Source organism: Sphaerodactylus townsendi, linkage group LG03 (assembly GCF_021028975.2).
Source record: "Sphaerodactylus townsendi isolate TG3544 linkage group LG03, MPM_Stown_v2.3, whole genome shotgun sequence".
Taxonomy (NCBI): Eukaryota; Metazoa; Chordata; class Lepidosauria; order Squamata; family Sphaerodactylidae; genus Sphaerodactylus; species Sphaerodactylus townsendi.
This window is the reverse complement of record NC_059427.1, coordinates 97,864,613-97,888,997: the sequence shown is the minus strand read 5'-3', so window position 1 is coordinate 97,888,997 and position 24,385 is coordinate 97,864,613. Positions and strand designations below refer to the sequence as shown.

At 42.3% G+C, this 24,385-nt stretch overlaps 1 protein-coding gene across 1 annotated transcript in view; it reads left to right on the top strand.

Moving 5' to 3' along the window:
• The window catches only part of UBTD2 (ubiquitin domain containing 2), a 72,922-nt gene that overhangs the window by 18,675 nt on the left and 29,862 nt on the right, over positions 1 to 24,385 (top strand). Inside the window, exon 2 of the mRNA XM_048489741.1 lies at positions 23,131 to 23,367. Within this exon, the coding sequence (XP_048345698.1) occupies positions 23,131 to 23,367 (237 nt within the window). The remainder of the gene's footprint in view (positions 1 to 23,130; positions 23,368 to 24,385) is intronic.

Here is a 24,385-nt window from a genome sequence, read left to right as displayed (position 1 = left end):
GGAACTTGCAACAAGTCGATTGAAAGCCCTTGGAGTCAACCATGATCTGTGCACTGTAGCTATATCGCTGTTAATACAAGTAATAAAACATAATTCTATGTCTTTTATTCTAAGGCAGAAATTTTAACTGTTGACTCAGATTTATGAAGCACATGACAACAAAGAATATGTGTGTTTAAGTTTTCCCCCCTTATGAAGTAACTGTAATTGGAAACATGAATTATTTGGATCAATTTCTGCCATTCCAGATGTCTGTAACATACAATTACATTTTGGCAGTCTTCATTCTCCTTTCCTCGTCCATGGTTGAACAACCAAGAGAATTTATGATCATTCAGATATGTGTTATCAAAGTTGACTAAAGCTATTGGCATTTTTTCCCCGTCAAATATGGGTTTTTAGATTTTGGCTCTGTAGCCTTTTCATTAAATAAGTGGCTGTTTCTTGAAAGGAACTAGGACCTTTTCACTGGAAGAATTCTAAAGAATTCAAACTTGTGTTTGTTAAACTTGTAAAGGCCAAATCTCATTACAGTGTATTAATATTGATAAAGTTATTAGCTTAGAGTAAGGCTTCTATATTCCATTTACTGCTATCTTTTCTGCTATAGTAGAAAGCTGTCTCTGTAATTCCATTTGCATAATGAATGGTATTACACAAAGGTGTGGGAAGGGATCTTTTTCAAAAACCAGGTCCTTTATGAATATTTTACAAGTTGTACAACAAAAATGGCTTTTTTTCAGTGTGATTGTCCATTCTACCTTGTCAAATTATGTCATTATTGACTGATAGCTAAGTGGTACTATGACTAGGCAGAATGATTAATGTGTGCAGGTTGCTAAATATTAGCAGCAATCAAATCTCAACTCTAATGGACTTTTGTTGGGTTTTTCTCTACTGTTTTGATTGCAGTCCTAGGATCATTGTATCTTTTAATTAGAAAGCTTTGTGGAAATGGGTGCCACCAACTTCTGTGGAGTTTTTAAACTATTACTAGTGTATTCTCTGATGTAAGACTCTTCAGCAGTGACAGGAAAATTTTCATATTCACCCTTCCTCCCCAGGATCAGTCATTGCGGAAGAGCACAATATTGTTCTGACAGTATGATGATGCATTGTAAGTAGGGCAGGAATATTATAGGCATCGGTGGCCTGCATTGTCACTGTTCTGTAGTACCCTGAATTTGGATGACATGTCTTTGTGGTGAAGCTTTTGAGCAGTTCTATTTAGGCTGATAGAGATTATAAATAAAAGGATCCCACTGAACTTCTGAAAGACTTGATCTTTTCCCTCTCTGTGTTACAGTAATCACCAAATTTTAAATAGAAATAACTCGAGCAGAATAGGATTAAAATGATAATGCTGTGAGTAATCACTGCTTAACAGACTCTAAATTTTGCAACACTGTAGATCAGCATATGCAGGGAACTATTGCCTACAGGTACTAAACAGTAGAGAGCTGAGGCAGAAATACTCTAAATAAGTGTTTCTAACAGTACAGTCTTAAAGAGAGTTACTCCAGTCTAAGCCCATTTAAGCCCCTTAAAAGGTTAAAGTGCAACACTGGATCATTACTGTCCATGGGGTGATGTCAAAACATTAAAAATATTTATGAGGCAGGCTATGTTTACAGAGTGGTTTGCCATTTCTTTCCCCTGTTGCTTTATCCCCAGCAAATTGGGTACTCATTTTACTGACCGCAGAAGGATGGAAGACTGAGTCAACTTTGAGCAGGGTACATGAAACTCAGGTTGTAGGCAAAGCATCACTCTGCACCACAGGGCTCTTCAATGGGTTTAGTCTGGAGTAATTGCTTAGACTTACACTGTAAAGTACTTTGAAGTACCAACAGCAAAATCAAACAGTGGTTGTACCTTGAAGTTTCCTTGGCTGTTCCCCTTTGGAATGAAGAAAAGGAAGTGAAGGTTGATCTGATCACCTCCATGTTTGGTTTTGGCAGGGGCTAAGATTTAGTGGTGAACAAATAACGTGCCCTGTTTGTTATCCTCCATGGGTCATCCTCTGCATCTAGTACTTTCCTTGCTTCAGCCTCTTATAAAAGCTCTAGGTGGTAACAGTAGATTTAAAAAAGACAGAAAGGTCAGTCTATTGAGATACATCTATCGCCACATCACACAAAGGATATCGAAGAGATAGAAAAAGTGCAGAGAAGGGCAACGAGGATGATTGAGGGACTGGAGCACCTTCCTTATGAGGAGAGGCGGCAGCGTTTGGGACTTTTTAGTTTGGAGAGGAGACGTCTGAGGGGGGATATGACTGAAGTCTATAAAATTATGCATGAGGTAGAAAATGTCAACAGAAATTTTCTCTCTTTCTCACAATACTAGAACCAGGGGGCATACATTGAAAATTTCCATATTTGTGTCCATTTGTTCTTCTGTGTGGAGACCTACCTGTAGGGCAGTGGTTCTCAACCTTCCTAATGCTGCAACCCTTTAATACAGTTCCTCATTTTGTGGTGACCCCCAACCATAATGAAAATAATATATAACAATAGCTTTAATAATATAAAAGATGTGTTTTCCGATGGTCTTAGGCAACCCCTATGAAAGGGTCGTTCAACCTCCAAAGGGGTCGCGACCCACAAGTTGGGAACCGCTGCTGTAGGGTCTATGTAGAGAATTGAAATATACCCACTAACTACATTCTTATCAAAGCTGATGTTACTGTACAGCTTTAACAATATAAAATGCCTTATTTCTGACTTGGCATGTGGAATAGTACTATTTGGAATATTTATGGAATGTAAAAATATTAATTATTTAATAATATGCAAACAAAACTGTGTAAATTCTCAGGACCATCTGAGAGACAGGAAAAATAAAAAATTGAGAACACAGATTTCATTCAAACATGATTGTGGCTTTGGACAATCGTAATAGGACTACTGTATGCTTGGATATTAAGTTAACCACTAAAACTGAATCACTCAATAAACTGTAAACAATAAACATTTCATTGAAATTAAGTTGTAAATTTCTACAGTATACATATGGATTCTCATTTTCAAATGCTTCAGATTATTACGTAACGCCATAGTACTTATTTTTAATAAGTAAAAAACTATTAAAGATTTCACTCCTTTCAAAGGTAAGACTATTCCATAGGATCTTTTCAGTGTTCCCTCAAATCGCCAATTATTTCATTTGAAAAACTGAAAAGTGATCTTCAGAAAACCCCTTCTGCCCTTTTCAAACAGTGGTCCATAGGAACAAAGGAATGCATGAAAACGCTGCTTGCTTTACACAGATGTTAGTGAAATCAACTTTTTTTGGAGAGGAAAGTGAATTTGCAAACAAGTATGAACATGTTACTGAATAACCCCAAGACTTTCATAAATTTTCAAATCAATATCCCTAAAGGGTGAGGAGGAAAACTGGGGCAGGTGAGGAATGCCATACTAAGCAAGGCAAGAATAAACTTTTAAATCAAATTAATTTACTTGTATCTGCAACGCTCCTGGCAGTACAACTTCCTGCTTGTGCCTACAAGAGGGAGTATCCATCTCCTGTTTGAACCACAAAAGTATATATGTGTTGTATAGGTGGCAAAGCACTCACCTCAATTTGGGAATCATACTGTGTTGAATAGTTGATATTTTACACTGGAAATTTCATATTCTGGTTTCTCTTCAGATCATACACTGGAAATTTCAAGGACCAGTCCTAGAGTTCAGCATTTGAGAAATGAGATTCTATTTCCATACCTTCAGAGACAACAAATCATCATTCTCCACTGAGTGGATGAAGTAAAATATTCCTGTGTTTTTTAGAAAAGATATAGAAAATGAGGAAAATAAGCTCCCTTCCCCAAAGGAAAAATATTTGGCTTTCACCTCAGTCTTAAAAATTAGTACTGTTGACAGTAGGCCCTGCTACTATGATAAATGCCTGGATTGAAAAAATGGGGTTCCCTTTAAAACAGAAGGTTTCCTGGTCCAGACCTCTTACGTTTTCATTCAGATTTATTCTGTGCATAAATAGGAAATTTCATCATTAGTTGATTGAGAAACTTGATGGAGATGCTTTTTTGAGATACTTCATTGAGGTAGGAGCATAGCAGCCAGGGGAAAAAATGGTAGCTTGGAAAAAATGGCTGCAGAGTGCTGTATTTGTGCCCTCATGTACAGCCCAGCTGGTTCATTATAAAAGCTCGCCTTTGTCAGGTTCTTTGAGTATGTTACCAGAACTGTCTTTGAGGTTTCTTGCATCTCTTTCTACACATCTGAGACTGAGCTGCAAGTAACTCTGTTCGTTCATCCAGACTCAGAGCATAACAATGAAAGCATTATGTGTAGAAATCTGGTACATCATTGCAGCTATCAGGAGGGTTAAATTAACACTGTTACCCCACTGGAATTTATAAACATATTAATACATGAAGTATTCAAGAAGGAAATGCCTTTATTGAATATGCCAGTTCTTAAACATAATTACCATTTAAATATTTATTCTCATGGCAGCAATATAGTGGCCAGATATGGTGGCTAAAATATGTGCTCATTTTAAGAATGCTTAACGTTTGCTAGGACTTGACTCCTGTGCTGTTTTGAAGCCAAGTTTTTTGGTTGGAGGTGTCCTTTTATTTGCAGGAGCGTAAATGTGTAACACAAATAAATATTTTTACATGCTATAGAACTTATACAAAAATGCCATAGAACTTTCACAATTGTTTGCAAGTGAATTTTGCTATTCCGCACAGCTGCAAAGTGCATTGAAAGTGGATTGAAAGTGCATTATTCTGCATGTGCAGGCCAGCGTGTGTACATGAAGAATGTGTACACTCACCTTTGCATCGCAGTTGAAGCGTCTATTTTGGATATGCAAACATGCAAAGTCAGCATTCTGTTCTATATTTTTCAGTCATATTTTATGAGGAATACATTGGCTAGACTTGAATTTGGATTATCTCCTGTATTGTAATGTTCTGTTATACAGATTCAATGCAGAAGACTATGCTCATAATGTTAGACAAGCAGTGAATGTATGGTAGCTGTCCAAAAGATATTCAAATGGTTTTCTTTACTGCTGGTTTAAAGAATCCATAAATTTCTATGGTTGAATGTTGATTGTTGTCAGATAAAATGTTACACAAAAATCCAGTTCTTTTAATTAAGATTCACATGCAAGAGTGGATACTTTTTTTTTTTGGTAGATTTGCAGCTGCCCTCAAGCTTTCACTTACAGTTCAATACAAGTCTACTAATATAGCCTTTTAACTGAGGAAATTACAAACTTCTAGGTTTGATATGGCCTTTAAGTCACTGTGCCATGGAGATAGGTGGGAGGAGAAAAGGTGAGAACTGAGCCTCCAACTGTTTGTAGATAGGTGTGAAAGAATGTCACCAAATGCAGCCTGACATTTGAGAAGCATAGATAATATATTATACTGCCATTATATATTCAACATAATTTTACAGCTGCAGGTGGTCCAGCTTTGTGCATTCAGGGCAGAACAACTATGTAGGTCTCATAGTGACAGAGATGTTTTTAGAAATTGCACAGTCATAACTTTTGCAGAACTCAGAGCGGTAGGGTTTTTTTGAGGGTTTTTTAAAGTGAGTTGAAATTTTGTACAGATTTACCAATTTAACTGACCATTGAGCATTATTATCCTTTGAAATTAGGCAAAATATCTACAGTGCATATGTTCCTAGAAATATAAATGTTTTTCACATATGTTCCTGTTCTAAACTGCTATAAAATGTAAGCCTTAAGCTAGTGAATTTGTCAGCTAAGATTCGCTCTCCAAGCTTGTGCCAGTCTTCTAATTAACTGACAAGCTCAAATAACTGAAGCAGGCTATTAATGACATTTAGTTAATTGGCTAATGTGAGACCTGATCCCTACCAATAAATGTCACAGTGAGATGAATGGAATGAAGTATTTAGCTGAAGCTGGTGGATCTGGTGTAGGAGAGCTGGGAGCTGGTGTGTGGAGGTTCCTGCTGTGGGACAGCAGGAAGTACTGTTTGACTTTTACAACCATGTGATGCTACTGTCTGTTTGTGGTGGTGAAATCTCTGTGAGGTTTCTGAGGTTTGTATGTTTCTGTGCATTCAGTTCCAAAACCTTTGTGCTATGCAAAGGATTCCTTTAGGTAGATGGACAGAAATAACCCACACTATGCAGGATAAATTCAAGATCACACTACTCTTCTCAAAGAATAACACAGCTGTGACAGAGATACGAATTAGCTAGCAGGGAAGACAACTAGGAGAAAGCAGTGTGAGGCCCACGGCTGGCTCATGGGGACATATGGAGAAAGACTGCCCTTTAGATATGTCAGTCCTAGTCCATAAAGGGTTTTTCAAGGTTAGAACCAGCACCTTGAACTTGGGCAGAGGAGACTGGCAGCCAGTGTAGCTGGTTTATAACGAGTGAGATGAATCTTGTCTGGGTTTAGCTTCTGTTTGTTCTGCTTAAGCCACCTGACCATGTCCTCAAGAACCTGGAGGCACAGATAATGAAATACACTTTGGGGTGTCATTGATTACAGTATTTCTCTGGACTGCCTTTTTGGACCGAGACTGGGTAGTACTGTTTTGCGGTGGTTTCAGTTACACCTGGAGGATAGGTTTCAGATGGTGATGCTGGGCAACTTCTCTTCATCCCATTGGCCTGTTGGGTACTGAAAGATTTAATCTTGTCCCCTGTGCTTTTCAGTATCTACATGAAATTGATTTAGGTCATCTGGATTTCCTTTAATTCCCTTGAAGGAACTGCAGTTATCAACCAGTAATCCAGCTGGTAGACCCACCATATTACATTCTAGTACACCTGTTTGCCAAAGAAGTCTTGTTTATAAACACATCTACCTAATATTCTTTAGTACAATGACAATATCAGTCTAATAAAGAAAAAAAAAGCATCTCTCTTTTTTATCTTTATGTTTTATTATACTGTAACAAAATAGGTGATATAGATATTTGTCAATAAATCCAACACAGTATAAATAAGATACATTTTCATTGAACGAAACAGAATATAATTTTACCTTTTGACTATTTTTGATTGCAGCTGCTGGAGGAGAACTGAGGAGATTTCTCCCTCCTCTTCCCTGTAACCATTTTGGGCAGGAATTCTCCCGCCCGATGGAGGGGGGAGGGGGAGGGAACACTCAGGAGAGTTCTAGTGGGTTCTTTAAGAAGCTGACTAATCTACTCCATAGCAGATCTGTGCATTCACAGACCCGTGTGTATGTGCAGAAGACCACTCAAACAGTTACAGGTAAGTGCAACATAGTTCATCTCAATAGGGATCCTTTAAAAACATATGCTTTAGTTAGTATATAGTTGTACATAATTATATAGATATTATCTTCCAAATAAAAAATGCACAACATATTAAGATACTAAAATAGAAAATAAACATGAAACGTGAGTATTAAGTCCACCTCACAATGATGCTCCTTCAAAATATATACCTTCATAAGTGAAATGCTCTGTAACAAGGGAAGACTAAGAAATAATACAGGAATTAGCCATCTTCAAATGTTTACCTTGAGAAGACACTTAAAGAGACATATATTCATAACACTCTGGTAAGACTTCACGAGCCATGATTCACAAAGGGAATTGGGATCTACACTATCCATAACAGAAATTCTGTAAAAATTGTGAAAGTTCGAACTTATTATTAAGTCCTCAAAAATGCACAGTTTTAAGTGTGCAGATTCAAAATGCTTCTCATCTTGAAGGGTGTGTTTGTATGGCTGTGTTTTGAATGGAGTAGATTGCATTGTAGATGGACCTCTAGGGTAGGTGTACAAATGTCACTTTCTAGTATTCTAACCCTCAGAATTCTATCGGTTTGTCCAGCATCAGTTAATCCAGAAGTGCACTGGATAATATAAATGCTGTGTATTACAATTAGTACACAAATTTCATTGATGTCTTTTGGTTGACTGGGTTAACAAATTCGTTAATGTCTAGTCCCTGTGATCCACGGGAACCATATCAACATCTGTGGTCTCTCTAAAATCTCTATTTAAAACATCAAAGTAAACCAGCCTGTCCATCAGGTTTGGTGTGCTACAAAAGATATTATTGCATTCAGTTGGGAGGATAATCAACATAACAGCAAGCTGTTTGCCTTTTCTGCCATTTTCACTGAAGTCCATTTTGTGTTTTAAGAAATACACTGACAGATCATTTAAATGCTTTCAATGTTTCAATCTATCTTCTCCCTTAGTAATACAATAATTTAAAATGCACTTGAAAATAAAATAATGTGCATTCTATCATTCAAATGAGGCATACTTCCATATTTTTGTGAACTGGACATTTTTTCATGATCCAGTAGAAGACACTGTAGGTATATAAAGAACGTCCATTTACAAAGCCCCTGGCTATATGCTCATATATGGAGGTTCCAGTTCTGGGCAATATTTGCATTAGTGCCATTATTTTGTTTTCTAGAAGACGAGATAATCTTATTTACAGAACATGGTGCTTTTATCGGACTGATTTCCCAAGACAAAGAATGCCAAAGTTCTTGCTGACCCTGTCAGTTCCTGCTGTCAGCTTTTTATCTCCCAGAAGAAATTTCATAGATTCATGTTTATTTCTGTTGACAAAAATCCATCTTACTTCAAGGTGAATTCCATCACCAACTAGGCACATCAGATCTCATGAGGCAAGACCCATGTTGTTTGGGTAACATTGACAATATTGAGGATCATGAATCTCTAAAATCATTTTGTGGGATACATTTTGAATCAGTGTAGTATTTAGACAAGAGGAGACTTTATTTCCGAAGGCTTCATTTATTACTGTTGTTGTAGTTTGAAATTACTGTAGCTTTTAGCCAATTGGATTTTGTATTGCAGGTGGGAAACTGAATACCTTCATATGTTTATGATGTTTACCATCGAGCACTTTTAAAATGCATGTCGAAAAAAAATGCTATATGCATTACACTGGCTAACACTCTAAAATTTATGGGGCTTATTTACTGAGTGAGGTTTATGCCAATAAAGGTTAATGTATGTATGTGTTAAGTTATGTCCAGTCACCTTTTCCCCTGGTGAAAAATGGAAGAGGAATCCAAAAAGGGTGTGCTGAAGGTCATGAGAAGTGCATAGAGAATAGTCATCTGGGACAGACTGTAATGAGGAGGGAATTGGGTAAGGTTGAATGTGAAGCTGGTTGGATTTTGTTAAAAAATTATTCGTGCTTAAAACAGCTTCAGAAAAGACACAAAGAAAAATCACAACACAAAACTAAAAATGTACTTTTTCCATAAGGACTCCCAGTTTCATCTGCACTAAGAAGAAAATATTACCATTCACTCACCAACTGAGGCAGCTACCTCCCTCAGTGCTGACCCCCTCCCCAGGCCCAGCCAACCAAGTCATATTTATGTCATGTCCAGCCCGCATAACAAATAAGCTTAACATCTCTGTGTTAGGGCAAAGACACAAGCAGTGTTGATTTGTCAATTTCATCTTGAATTAGCAGTGTGATGTTAAGGCGAAGAAACACTGTGTCTGCAGTTAAGAGTGAGTGAAATTGACAGCATAATTTTTTTTTGTAGGAGGAAATTGACAAGGGACTTCTGCAGCAATAATAATTTGTTACTGCTGCTCTAATTTGGCCAAAAAATGTGGTTCCTTGAGGGAGGGTGTGCTGCATGTTTCTTCAGGTAATAATGCTTGCTCTAGTAGGGGGTTGCGGGGTTTTTGGGCTTTCATTTTATGCAAACACCCTCCTCCATTTTTAAAATATGTTTTCTATGTCATATTGAACTATCAATGTAACATTGAGGCAGAGAAACAAGCTAGCAGTGGCGTATTTGGGGCTACAGGGCGCAGAGTCAGCCCCCCATGTGACCAGATGTCTCCCAGCCCAGCAGCCGCTGTGCCTGTGCGAGTTTCTCTCACACTATGGCTGCTGGGCGCGCTGAGCTCATATGCACAAGTAAGCTCTTTTAAAAGTAATCACTTACTTGTGAGTAAACCCAGCTTACAAGTTGAGCTCCAGCCGATCTTCCTGCCCAGCAGCAGCTGAGCAAGAGAAAGTCACGCCTGCCTGCTGGGCTGGAAAGAGGGACTGGCCCCGGCTCTTACTCACAAATAGGTGCTTTTAAAAGTAAGTGCTTACTCATGAGCCCCACTTACTCGCGAGTTGAGCTGTAGCCCCTCTTCTCGGCCCAGCAGTTACAGCAAGAGTTTCTCTTGTGCCTCAACTGCTAGGCCGGGAAGAGGGGCTGGCCCCGGTTCTTACTCACGAGTAAGCACTTACTAACAAATAAGTGGGGCTCCGCAATGAAGGAGGCGCCCGGAGAAGGGGTTTGCCTCCAGATGCCATATGGCCCCCATACATCTTTGCAAACTTACATGGTGGATTGGATCAGCTTTGTCAATTTTATATTGAGCTACTGATGTAACATTCGAGCAGAGAGCAATTTTGAAACTGGCGACGATTGAGAAGAGTACTAGGAGTAATTGCAGCATGTAATTGGGGCCTGCTACAGTAAAGATATTGTGTTACTGCAGATAACATTTGGCCGGTGAACTATGTCTTTCAGTTCCTTCAGGTAATGGTGACTGCTCCAGTAGTTGTTTTGGCTTCCATTTTGGGTTGGTAGTTCTCTGTAGTAGAAATGGAGGCTGAGACATTTTTGAATCAGTTCAGTATGCAACTGTGCAGTAAGGGTTGTTTTTCTGCATCAGTAATGACATCCCATCACCATCAGGAATAATACGTTTTCACAGTAGTTTGTTGTATAAATGCAACTGAAGATACAAGTTGGGGAAAAACGAAAAACTACCCGGGGTGTGTGTGTGTGGAATGAGGTCTGCAGAGATATAAGGTTTGGCTACTGGGAAAATCTATGTTGCATGCGGAAAAGGCCTCTGGTTCATCATTATGGAAGAAAAGAAGAATGAAACCAAGTGTGTGAAATCTAATGCACTGGTTTTATAATTTTTGAAAATTTGTCTATGATTATTGTAGAGATTGCAGTTAGGATGAGAACACGAATAAGTTAGAAAAATTAGACTTCCATCTTACCTGTATCTAGTGCGTATGAATGCCATCTTCCCTAACCAGAGTAAAGGAAGATTGCATAGGCAAACTGTGAATAGGATGTCGCCTGTGAATATAAAATGAAAGACCTTGACAGCACTCATAGTAAGCTTCTCAGCAGGTTGGACACCTAGAGAGAAGAAAAAAGGAAGTGCTGAGAATCTACAGCAGGGCTGCAAGTGCTTATTAACTGTTTTCATAATTAATATTTGGCAGAAAAAGAACAAAAAGCCCAGTGGGATACATTGGCATTTACTGATTTTATGTTACAATGAAGATTAAGCGAGCTATTGCTGAAGTAGATGCTTATTGAACCGATTTGGATTGGGGGAGGGGCTTTCCATAAAAGTAGACTTGATTTGCAATTCAGAATCTTATGACATGACAGTTGGTTTCAAATTTTTTAGTTTAATTAGCTTTCAAAGCAGAGTTAGCAAGAAATGATTTTAAACTGCGGTTGATGAATAAAAGACAGAAAAGTTGGAAAAGTTTTTGCAAATTTCTCTAACAGTTTGGGTCCTGCCAAACTCATACTAGCTCTACACTTTTATTTAAGTTTGGTTCATCATCACAGAGCACTTAGATTTCAGTTTGCTTGTTATAAACAAAACTTGGAACTGGAACACATGGGGGTTGCCAGCAAGCTGGGTGGTGTTTTGTAAGCAGTTACATCTGCTGTTCTGCATTTTATAGGTGATCAGCACTTTCTGAAAATGAATTGTTCTAATTCCAAATTGAACATAAAGCAGAAGATGTACATGGTCTGTTTAATGGATGGCAGAAAATGGCTGTGTGTATGCATTGTTATAGAAATGACAGAAAAATATGAACATCTTTATTAGACGCTTGGCTTTTCAGGTGATTCAAGTTTTAGTCCAAGACTCAACAGATCCCAGGCATCAGATTTCCGTGATACCTAGTATTTTCAGCAATTGTTTTATTGTAGTGTCTCTCTGTAATCATCAATAGAATTATAAAACCTATTCATCATTTCTCATCAGCACGTTGTTTAGAATTAACAATAACTCACCACCACCCCACACACGGTGCGAATTTTTAATCCACCTCCCCCCCCCTTTTTTTCCCCAGTTTTTCCAGTTGAAATTTGGAAAGTTTTGTGGATCGGTGAAAAAATCCTATAATTTTTTGAATGAGTAAAATACTTTGCACGGCAAGATTTTACTTAAAATGTATACTAATTATTTTATACAAGACGATTCACATCATTGCATGAGTCCTATGCTTATTTCATACACATAAAGTATTTTTGTTTAAATGTGGATAATTCTGAAATAGTTAATATACTATAATGTGTTTATTGTAACCCTATAATATGCTGTGCCAGCTGTACTTACTTTGTCTGTATGAGATTGTTTCTGTCCAAATAATACACATTCAGTTGTTTATAATAGAATTTGTTTTCTACCTTCGACTTCTAGTTTTTCTTACTTCTCAAATGGCAACAATTTAGATTGACTTTCATCAAGTACAACAGTTTGCAGCTCTTTCTCACACACATATTGCATTCAAGTACAATTTTGCTTGTAGATAACTAAGGCATTTATACTTTCAAATCTTGTAAATGGGGCAAATAATGCAAGTTTGTATTCTAATTAGTTTATAAATTATGCAATCATGTTAAAACAGTAAAAGAAGTTTGAGTTTGATAGGAAAGCACTGCATAACTTTCAATTTTGTCAAAATGTCCATTTTTCCCTGGAAAAAAAAGGAAAACATGTTTTTCCTCATGGCTTGAGCATTTCCAAAAATTTGACATCTAGAAGGATTTCATACTGTTATGTTGCCTCTGAAATTTTGATACGGATAAATTTAATGAATTTTCTGCCTGCTATTCTTTCTAAAACATGGTTGTGGCTTTGAATCTCTAACCAACGAATACTTTTTACTAGATGCATTAAAGAAACATAGGAAGATTATGAAAATATCTAGGAGTGTGGCATCTCTTTTTAATGAAATCTGTATCAAGTTAAAATCTTTTCTGCAGTGCTTGTTCAGATACAAGCGTGTGTAAAAGCCATCTAATCACTGCCGGTTATGACTTTTCAAGGCAAGAGACTAACAGAAGTAGTTTGCCATTGCCTTTCTTTTCATTGCAACCCTGGAATTCTTTGGTGCTCTCCCATCTAAATACTAACAAGGGAAACTCTGCTTAGCTTCTGAGGTCTGATGAGACTGGGCTAGCCTGGAACATCCATATCAGGGCTTACAAGCATAGTGGTCTTTTCCATACTTCTGAGATTTTGATGGCCACATAAATGAAGCCATTTGCATGGAGAAAATGTATTCAAGTGTTATTTTCCTGCTACAATCTGGAAGGCTTTCTTGTTTTCAAGAATGATTTTTGTTTATTACATGCTCATTTGTTTTTGAAGTTGCTTCTGGCTCTTGCATCTTAGAAAACGAGATGAAATATTCGTGATGACTGAGCCATGCTTGAAAGAAAATAACTTTTTTTGAAAGCTCCAACAACAGATTTCAGTTTACTTAGGTATTATGAAGAAATTTTAAGATTTGTCGTAAGAAGATTCAGACTTATTTTCCTAACTGGTTCTGGTGGGTTTTCCGGGCTGTGTGGCCGTGGTCTGGTGGATTTTGTTCCTAACGTTTCGCCTGCATCTGTGGCTGGCATCTTCAGAGGTGTATCACAGAGAAAAGTCTGTTTCACACTGTGTCTAAGTGAGAAGGGAAAGTTTAGTGTGGTATGTTGTCCATGTCCCAGGGTGGACCCTATAAGTTAGTTTAATGTCTGGTCTCAGGTTACCTAGTGAATTTAATGGTGGATTCTACCCCTATCCTACCATTCTCCTGGAGGTGACTTAGAGCATCTTGGATGGTTGTTTCCCAACCCTTCTTCTGGGAGTCAGGATGTTGGTTTTTCCACTTCCTGTTGAGGCTTGGCTTCCATCTTCCCCCAGTATTTTCCTGCCTGAAGCAGGGAGAGCAGGTTGTCACTGGCTCTGCAGCCAGTTTTTTCCTTTTTAGCGAGTTTTAGCTCTATTTGAAATTTTTTCGACTCAGCTGGGATCCCTCTAGCCCCGGCTGGGCACAGACGGAGCATACTTGGCTCCTCTGCAGCGGATGACACTGGATTCCCTGGGATAAATCCCGGGAGTCACAACGCCATCTTAGACAGCCCAAGCCACAGTGGCGACCAGGGCTTTTTCTCTGGAGACCTTTCACAGGTTGATAGCTGAAGGGACGAGGGCAGCCACCCGGAAGACCCAGAAGAACAGCGATGGCGGCAGAGCGTCGCGAGAATCGTCCCTGGCAGCACCGGTGAAGAAACGCGGCGGCAAGACCCGGTGGCCAAAGCTGCACTGGGACAGTCCAGGAAGGGACCCGCCGCAGGGGGCCACCAGTGGCCCATGCAGGGTTGCAGAGGGCGGGTCCCCCCCCAACCAGGCACCACGATCTCCTGGTGCCAGACAATCAGTTGCTCCATGATGCCGGCCCATGCAGGGCCGATGAGGGAGAGCGGCTGCCAGGCGCGGCGTGAGGAGGCCAGACCAGTTCTTCTGAGACAAGGCAAGATCGGGGCCGGGGGGCAGGGCTGGCATCAGGGAACATCTGTCAGACGGGAGGACAGGTCCACCCCCAGCCCACTCCCGGAGGGCAGGGCATCCCTCACCCGGGAGGGCAGAGCAACCCCCAGCCTTCAGCAGGGAGCGGAGCACCGAGAGGGCAGAGCAACCCCCAGCCCTTCCCCAGAGGGCAGAACATCCCTCACCCGGGAGGGCAGAGCAGCCTCCAGCCTTTCTCCAGAAGGCAGAGCATCCTCCACCCGGGAGGACAGAGCAACCACCAGTTCCTCTCCAGAGGGCAGAGCTACCCCTAATCGGGAGGACAGGTCAACCTCCAGGCTTCCCTCAGAGGGCAGAGCATCCAGCAGATGGGAGAACAGATCTACCCCTCCCTTTCCGAATGGGAGTGACCCAGAAGCTGGGTCATGGAGGGATGCCTCTCCCAGGGACCTCATGGACATGTTTAGGAGCACCATGAGGGAGGAGATTACGCAATACAACAAGGGGAGGGAATGCCCCAGGCACAGACCGAGACCCAGGTCCCCATCCAGGTCCCCCACGCGCAGAACAAGACATAGATCCCCCAGTCCAAGGAATGGAAGGGTTCCCCTATCGATCCCAGGAGAACAATCCGAGGAATACAGTGAGGGGGAACTGGAGGAACAGTCAGACCATTTCTCTGAGAGCTAGGAGTCCCCCGCTGAACCTAGTGAGAACTTCATGAGGTTTTTCAAGCAGGAAAACCTCTCCTTGCTTATGGCCAAGATGGTTTCTACCTTGGAACTGCAGGATGCAGAGGACCCAACCGCCCCTGCTCCAACCACAGCCAAAACAATCAAGGGGTGCCCTAAAGGAAAAAAGGACATTTTTCCCAGACAGGTGAAGACGCAGAAAGTCTTCCCCTTACCAGAAAGATGAATTAGAAGGGAAAGTGAGATTCAACCTGAAAATCTGGAGCACCCACAAGGGGACCCCTACTTCCATTTAAAGCGGCTTCACCGCGGGTCCCAGATTCCTACGTCCACAACTGTGCTTGAGGCAGGAAGTTCCCCTGGTGGACGCTCCAGTAGCTTCCATCCAGTTGGGGCCTAGTAACCAAGGACGGCGAGGGTTCCCTGCAGGATCTCACAGACCGCCGCATGGAGACCTTCCTGAGAAAGACACTCGAAAGGTTATCTCTAGCAACCAGGGTGCTAGCACCCTCAGTGACAGTGGCCTGAGCTTCTGAAGGCTTTTGGAGAGAATTGCACCGGAAGACCAGGCCATCAGAGAGGATATCAGGAGAGTGCTTTCCACAGTCTCCTACCTGGATGCCATGATGTTGGTAGTTCACAGCATGGCCCTGGCAACTGTGGCGCAGCGACATACCTGGCTGCGCTCATGGGCAGCTGACTTTCATTCCAAACAGGTGGTGGCTACCTACGACTTTCACGGAAAGCGGCTGTTTGGACAGGAGTTGGATTCGGTACTCATGGAATCCAAGGATAATAAGAATAGAAGAACTTTGCCCAGATACATCAGGGGGAACCACTCATCCAACAGCTTCAAGTCATACACTACCTTCAGATCACACCGGGCTCTTCCTCGAGCACCCAGAGATGGGAAAAGGACCCAGCAGCAGCAGTCCTTTCGCAAACGCACTGCTTTCACCAACACTGCACCCAGTTCCTTTCGTGCCAACTATCACCAGCCAGGAAAGATGGGCCAGCCCTTTCACCAGGGCGGTCCCAATCGCAGTTGACCAATGGGACACTCCGGTCAGTGGCCACCTACAGTACTTTCAGGATGTGTGGGTAGGCGACCACGTAGACCATTGGACAAGGGAGGTAATCATATCAGGTTACCTCCTAGAACTGACAACTCCACCCAGACAACGTTTTCACAGTTTCAAACAACTCTCCAGGCTACACAAGAGCCAATGAACGAAGCACGCCATCCAACACCTGCTGGATATCAGAGTGATAGAACCGGTGCCAACTTCGGAGAGGTCCTCAGGGGTCTACTCGCATTTTTTTACCGTACCAAAGAAAAACGGAGACTGGCGAGCCATCCTGAATCTCAAGTATGTCAACAGACACATGTGCCTGTACAAATTCAAAATGGAGACTCTCAGATTCATTACAGAAAACCTCCAACCAGGGGATTACCTAACGTCACTGGACCTGACGGAGGCCTATCTGCACATTCCCATCAATCCACTCCACCGCAGATTCCTGCGCTTCGCAGTAGAGGAGGACCACTACCAATACAGAGCCCTTCCGTTCAGGCTAACCACGGCCCCAAGGATTTTCTCCAAGATCCTCTTGGCCCCTATCATTGCGCTCCGCCAGGAAGGGATCCACGTACATCCGTACCTAGACGACATTCTTATCAGGTCAAGCTCAGCAGAGCGGGCAAAACAGGACATGGCCAGGGTCAAAGAGGTCCTGACCAGGCACGGCTTCCTGATAAATCTCGACAAGAGCTCCCTCACCCCATCCCAAAGGGTGTCGGTCTTCAGAGACGCCAGCCTCACAGGCTGGGGAGCATCCAGTCAAGGCGGCTATGCACAGGGTCAATGGTCCCCCAAGGAGGCAACGCTCCAGGTCAACGTCCTGGAGACCAGGGCGATCCGCCTAGCCCTACTACACTTCCAAGACCACCTACAACACAAGCACATCCGGATCCGGACGGACAACATAACAGCAAAGGCATATATCAACAACCAGGTAGGATCGAGGTCCTCAGCCCTCCATCGGGAGGCATGCCAGATCCTCTCCTGGGCAGAGAACAATCTAGCCTCCCTGATGGCAGAGCACATCCAGGGCACCCTCAATGTGGAGGCAGATTGGTTAAGCAGACAAAATGTATCAGAAGCAGAGTGGAAGCTGCATCCAGAGATCTTCCGATGGGTGGTGCACTACCTCGGGACTCCACTCATGGACCTCTTTGCCTCGGAGAGGAATTACCAGCTGCTGCTCTTCATCTCCAGGTTCCACCAACACCAAGCTGCGGCAATGAATGCCCTGATGTCACATTGGCCCAGGGGCCTCTTGTCCGCCTTCCCACCAGTGCCAATCATCCCCAAGCTTCTAAAGAAGTTGAGGGCGGAGCAGGCGGAGATCATCCTTATAGCACCATGGTGGCCGAGACGACCATGGTTTTCCTCAACTCTACAACTATCCACTGCCCCCGCCCTCACCTTGCCCACCCCCCTGGACATGCTGTCCCAGGGACCAATACACCAACCCAACCCTCAGTGGTTCTGTCTGACCGCCTGGCGCTTGAACGCCAGGCACTAAGAAGAAAGGAGTACCCGGATAAGGTCACAGACACAATGCTGGCATCCAGAAGACAATCCACCACCAACATCTACAACTGTTCATGGAGAGTATTTGTCAGGTGGGCCAGAAGCCAACAGATCGACCTAGTGAGGCCCTCGGTGCCACGCATCCTCCAGTTCCTGCAGGCGGGCTTCGAGAAAGGCCTACGGAGTGCGACCTTGCACAGGCAGGTAGTGGCGCTCGCGACTGTCTGGCCCAAGTCGCTGGGACACCCGATTACAAGGCATCCGGATATCATTCATTTCCTGAAAGGGGTGCAACAGAGGCAGCCCCCAACAACGCACCGCTTTCCGTCGTGGAGACTCAACACGGTCCGCAGAGCACTAACTAAACCACCTTTCGAGTCCATCCGTGAGATATCCCTCAGGTGGCTGAGGATGAAAGTTCTCTTCTTGATTGCCATCACATCGGCATGCAGAGTATCCAAGCTCAGAGCACTGTCTGTCAATGTCAACCTATGCATTTTCCACAAGGACAGAGTGGTGCTGCGCCTGGATCCTACGTTCCTACCGAAGGTGGGCACTTCATTCCACGTCAGACAGGAGGTCATTATCCCGACCTTCTTCCCGAAACCAACTCACCCCAAGGAGTGAATGGCATGGTCTAGACGTAAGAAGAGCCCTGAAGGAGTTCATCTGTTGCACGGAGTCCCTAAGAAGGACCGAGAGCCTATTCATAAACATTTCAACCACAAATGTCCCGGGCCACAATCAGCAGCACCATCAAACAATGCATCATCGAGGTCTACAAGGCGTCACGCTTACCGGTGCCACAGGGTATCACAGCTCACTTTACGCACTCCGCCGCTGCAAATGTAGCCTTCAGACGACAAACGGCAGTAGAGGGCATTTGTCGAGCGGCCACATGGTCATCCAGCTTGACATTCATTAGACACTACAAGATCCAATCAATCTCAGCCGCAGAAACGGCTTTCGGTTCACGGGTCTTGGAGCATATATTCGGAGACTGATCATCCCACCCAGATTCCAGGGACACTGCTCAGGGAGGTCCCATCCAAGACACCCTAAGTTGCCTCCAGGAGAATGGTCCATTGGTCACTTACCGTGAAGGGGCCTTCTCCTGTGGGGCGACGTGGGCGTCTTGGCCCCTCCCTGAGATTGTACAGTCTCCAAGACCTATCGATGACCTATCAAGGACGCACACACTAATAAGGATATAATACTCTGTAGTATAATGATGTTTTGACTTGGAGTCCCGTAGGGAGTCTTCCTGTTGTTTTTTCTTGAAGGCTTCGGGAATCGTTACTGCTTTGTCAGGAGACCACTGGGGGAAGATGGAAGCCAAGCCTCAACAGGAAGTGAAAAAACAACATCCTGCCTCCCAGAAGAAGGGTTGGGAAACACCCATCCAAGGCTCCCACGTTGCCCCACAGGAGAAGGCCCCTTCATGGTAAGTGACCAATGGACCGTTCCACTGCATTCAGTTATTAAAATATTTATACCCCAAATTTCCTTTTGGCTCAAGTTTGAAATGTTCTTCCTGCCTAAGGAGCCTTTCTTCCACTAAGTGGCTCTTCTAAGTTAGAAGAAGGCTACTGGTAGTCCAATCTAGTCCCCCTGGTGCTGCCACTTCTAGTGCCAATCTAGTCCCACTTTGGTGCTGCCCACAGCCTCCAGGAAAGCAAAAACAAAAGAAACAAAGAAAGTCCTTCATTGGGCTCTGTGGGTTTATGTCACTCAAAAAGGGTGGCGAAAGTCCAAACCCTCTGCACTACCATTCTATTGACCAAAGGCCAGGTGGAAGCCGACCAATGTCATCTCTACACCCAGCCACACCCTTTGAAGGCCCCTGCCATGTTAGCAGAGGCACAGGAACACTGCCTACTGTGGAGGGATGCAGCAGCTGCCCTCTGGCAGATTTGCCGCTTTCCCAGGGTAAGTGCTCCAGGGAGGGTAAATCTGCTGGCACAGCCCCACACTGTCCCCATAGGCAGATTCACTCACTCACTCACACACACACACCCCACACCACACAACACACTGGATTAGGCTGTAAGAGGATGTTTGGATTCACCCTTGGTCTGCCAGTCTTGGTCCAGTATTCCAGCTACTGCAACACACTTTCCGTATACCGTACTTTTTTCACTTTGTTATAGCTAAAGTGGTGGTGCTATCAGTAAACATAAGTAAAATTGCTGTGTCAAGAGGTTCTCACAGTGCCACTTGATATTAACTATTCTGTGAAAATCACCAAAGAGCCTTCATATTTGGTGCCAAGGCACATGAAACTTATAACATTAAACACTTCTTATTGTGTTGCCCATTCATGCATGGAATATTGCTCTTGAAATGCTGACGCTCAGACTTTTAATGCCTTTGAGAAATGTGTTCAGGAAGAAGCATTTAAACATTATTGCAAGCAAGATGTTTCTAGTGGAACCACATGGGAGGATGTAGTATTTGAACCTTAGTGCTGTCACCTTGAGATTAGAACTAGAACAGTCTGTCATCAACCAAAAGAACAGATACTGGGAATTTTTGCATAAATGCATACACAAATGTTGTCGAACCTAACTACAGGTCATGTATTAAATACTGATGATTTATTTTGTGTGTTGTGGCAGAGCTTACAGTGGTTTTTCATATGAAATAATGTTCTTCACAAGTCCTCTACTAAATTTAACAGTCCTTTTTCTGTGGCAACTTAAAGAAAGTGGCGAGACATCTATACCCTGAATCTGACCACTTTTACTTTGGAATAAATTGCATGGACTTCCTTGGGTGTTATTTCTGATTAAGTACGGTTAGTGATATCACTGTGGCTCCAGATTCTCATTTCTGACATTATTGCTACAGGAGAATACTATGTTACGCTATTTAGATCTGCCCGGTGTTGATACTAGCATCTTAGTTGTCTTATAGTGATTAAGCCTTTCAGTGCAGACAACATTGTTTGCTTTTTTAAAACATTTGCCAAATCATCCAACAGAAACTCTGTTATTCAGTGCGCCAGCCAGTCGTAGGTGCTTGTCCATTTCTCGGTGCTGCTAGTGCCAGAAAATGCATCAGAGGGGAATCTATTTGTGCTGCTGGGACTTTTAACTTCTACAAGAAAGACGCAGCAGCACCATGGAGATATGGCAACTAAAGGTGGTTCGCATGTGCAAGAAATTTAGCCCAGTTTATGGGGGAAGGCAAGAACTGCTGGATCAGTGTCAAGTGTTTTTTGCAGGAGATAAGACCATGAGACCTCTTCTAGTAAGTTAGTGTGAGGTATACCTGATGGGTGGGTGAAATTGCCCACCTCCCAGTTTAGAGGAATGTTATATGAAATATGTGACTCATTCACAAAACGACATTGTAATGTTGTTGTGAAGCAGTAGCGCTCAGTGATGTAGTGAGGAAGCTTTTATCTGCAAAATTTCAACTTTGGTGCTATTACATGATTTGTGTTAATTTAATACATGTTCATGAGTTTCAAAATGTATGCAAATTAGATTCCTGGGTGCATGACTGCATATTGCTCTGCTCTTCCTTGCCAGCAAAAGTATTCTGTGTCTACTTTCTTGTTTGCTTTGGGCTCTGCTCTTTGCATGTTGTTTCCTGCTTCTGAAACTAGAGGAGGGATGGTGTCATAGTTGTTGGAGAGCTCAAAATAAAACCGATAGGAAGAGTGAAAGGGGGGGGGGGGGCATCTTGTTACAGCTACAGTCCTGAAATGCAAAATGACCATCCCATGCCGCGATTCAAAAATATACTGTCAAAGCTCTCAGCCACTTGTATGTTTCCTCCTGGTGTGTATGTTGATTTTTTTTCTTGCACACTAGCATAAAAATAGCAGAGAGATGGATTCTAAGGATGTTTGCCAGCCTTTCTCTTCACTCAGCAGCCTGCTTCTTGTCTTGTTCATCTTGAAACTCTGAGGGTTGGAGGCCCTTATATGCAAAATGCCAGCGCTTTATGCGAAGCCGTGGTGCAAAGGGGGAATCAAGTAAAACGTACGTAACATGATGCATGTCTCCCAAACACTGGGGGCAAAGTGCAACACGTAGCGGCCGTTGGAGGGAAACACCTTCAGCCATGGCGCTATATAAAATTTTCTGTGGGATCAAACTTCATGTGTGCACACAATTTGTATGTATGCCCACTTCTCCTTAAAGTTACCTTTCCCATGAAACCTGGCTGGTTACGACCAGGACAACATGCACTTTTAATTTTTTAATTTATGTTTACCGTTCATGAGGAATCTGCTGCTAGGAATGAGAGAAAGTGAATATTTCTCTTTATTTTCCAGAGTGCTTTCATCTCTTCCCATATATTTCATTGAACCAGCTATGGGTAGTTTCCCTTTGAGATCTGATATGGGCCCACAGAGGCTGGTGTGGAACCAAACTAATGGGAGCTTTGATAGAGGCTGCAACCTCTGGTTGCTACTATGTGAACACAACATGTCAACCACTTGTTTCTTTGTAATATTAATATAGCTTTAATTAGAATACTTTCTTGACTCCTGTGTACATTAAATATATCAGTTGTGAATGAGTAAAAAATGACCTTGTCCTTCAGAGCGTTTTATTTTTGCCCAAAGATACTAGCTTAAATATTTAAAATAGTTAAAACATACAGCAAGGTAAATGAATAGGAAGAAGGGAGAGCAGGGGAAAATGCTTTTTAAAAAAACAAAACTTGGACTTTTAATGGTGAACCGTTCAGTGCCCTGTGGTCATCCCTGCCAACACAATGAGGGAAGATTCTGATGTTTAGCTCCTTTTCGTGACAACAGCAGAATGTTCATGCAATATATCCTCTTTGTTGTATTGCTGCAGCAACAGCACTCCAAAATTATTTCTGTTGCTAATTATGATTCAGACTGTGGCAGATGGCCTGAATAGTGAAGGACCCAAATTACAGATCACTCAGGAACATGGCTTGGTAACAGAACTCTTTCAGTCGCCTGTGGCAAAGTAACCATTGCCTCCAGATGACCAGCTCTAGAAGCTTTATAAAATAATCCTCCTCTAGGCCATGACTGACTAACGTAGGTATGTAGTAGTTTGTAGTACGGTAACATTTCTAAGTTGTTTTATGGGACATCAAGGAACTATCTATACTACAGGAGGCTTTGTGGAACTAATGCATCAGATGAGTGTTTGGGCCATGGGCAAAAATTAGAAAGAGGACAACTTTTTTTATATATACAACCTACTCTAAACTACCATCAGCTTGCTTCATTGATATTTTTTTGCCCTCTGCAGTTGCACTAGGTCGTAATCAGCCCTTGAAGAAAGAGAAACCAAAATGGAAAAGTGATTATCCAATGACAGACGGACAGCTACGCAGCAAGAGAGACGAATTTTGGGACACAGCACCAGCTTTTGAAGGCCGCAAAGAAATCTGGGATGCTTTGAAGGCTGCCGCACATGCATTCGAGAACAATGATCATGAACTGGCACAAGCGATCATTGATGGTGCAAACATAATGTTACCCCATGGTAAGTATGTCCACCATGGATGCAGTGTAATAGATCGTAGGAAAAAATAAATTTCAGGTAATTCTCTTGAAAAGCTGGAACTAAGCTTCCCAGATGACAAATGGACTGACTGACTGACTGACTGACTGACTGACTGACTGACTGACTGACTGACTGACTGACTGACTGACTGACTGACTGACTGACTGACTGACTGACTGACTGACTGACTGACTGACTGACTGACTGACTGACTGACTGACTGACTGACTGACTGACTGACTGACTGACTGACTCTGTGTGTGTGTGTGTGTGTGTGTGTGTGTGTGTGTGTGTGTGTGTGTGTGTGTGTGTGTACTGTCCTTCATATAACGTCTCAACAGCATAAGAACACTGGCTTTCAGTAATATATATATTTCTGTAATACAGTACTGTATTATAGTACTGTAATATAGTACTGTAATATATATATATGTGTGTGTGTGTATATATATTTTATTTTTTCTACTGAAAGCTAGTGTTCTTATGCTGTTGAGACGTTAGTAAAATGTTGTTTGAGGAAAGAAAAGTCTTGTGGAAACTTCCTGAATGAGAACATGGTCTGGTAAATTTTATGACTCCCATCAGCCAGGGCTAAATAAGCACCAAAGAACTTCTGGTACCCAGCATAATAATGAATGAATATTCACTGTTGTTCAGTTGAGCTTAGGAGTCAATAACCCAGGCAAAGTGGAGATTACATCTCTGTGTACATCTCCTTTAGACATTTGAGCTCCCTGGTGTTCATTTAAAAACCATGTGTTACAGTCCAGTTGAGATGATACTGCTAGGGGCAAGAAATAAAATGTATATCTTTTTATATCTGTTGGAGGCTGGAACCAAGATAAGATGGACCTTCCTAGATCAGAAGTCTAGAGTTGAAGACTCCTCAGCTACATTTCTGTAGAAAGCTATCTACTATAGTCTGGTGTCCTATTGAGGGCCATACTGGAATTGATATTGGAAAACAGCAACCTGATTTCTTGCCTCTTTTGAGACT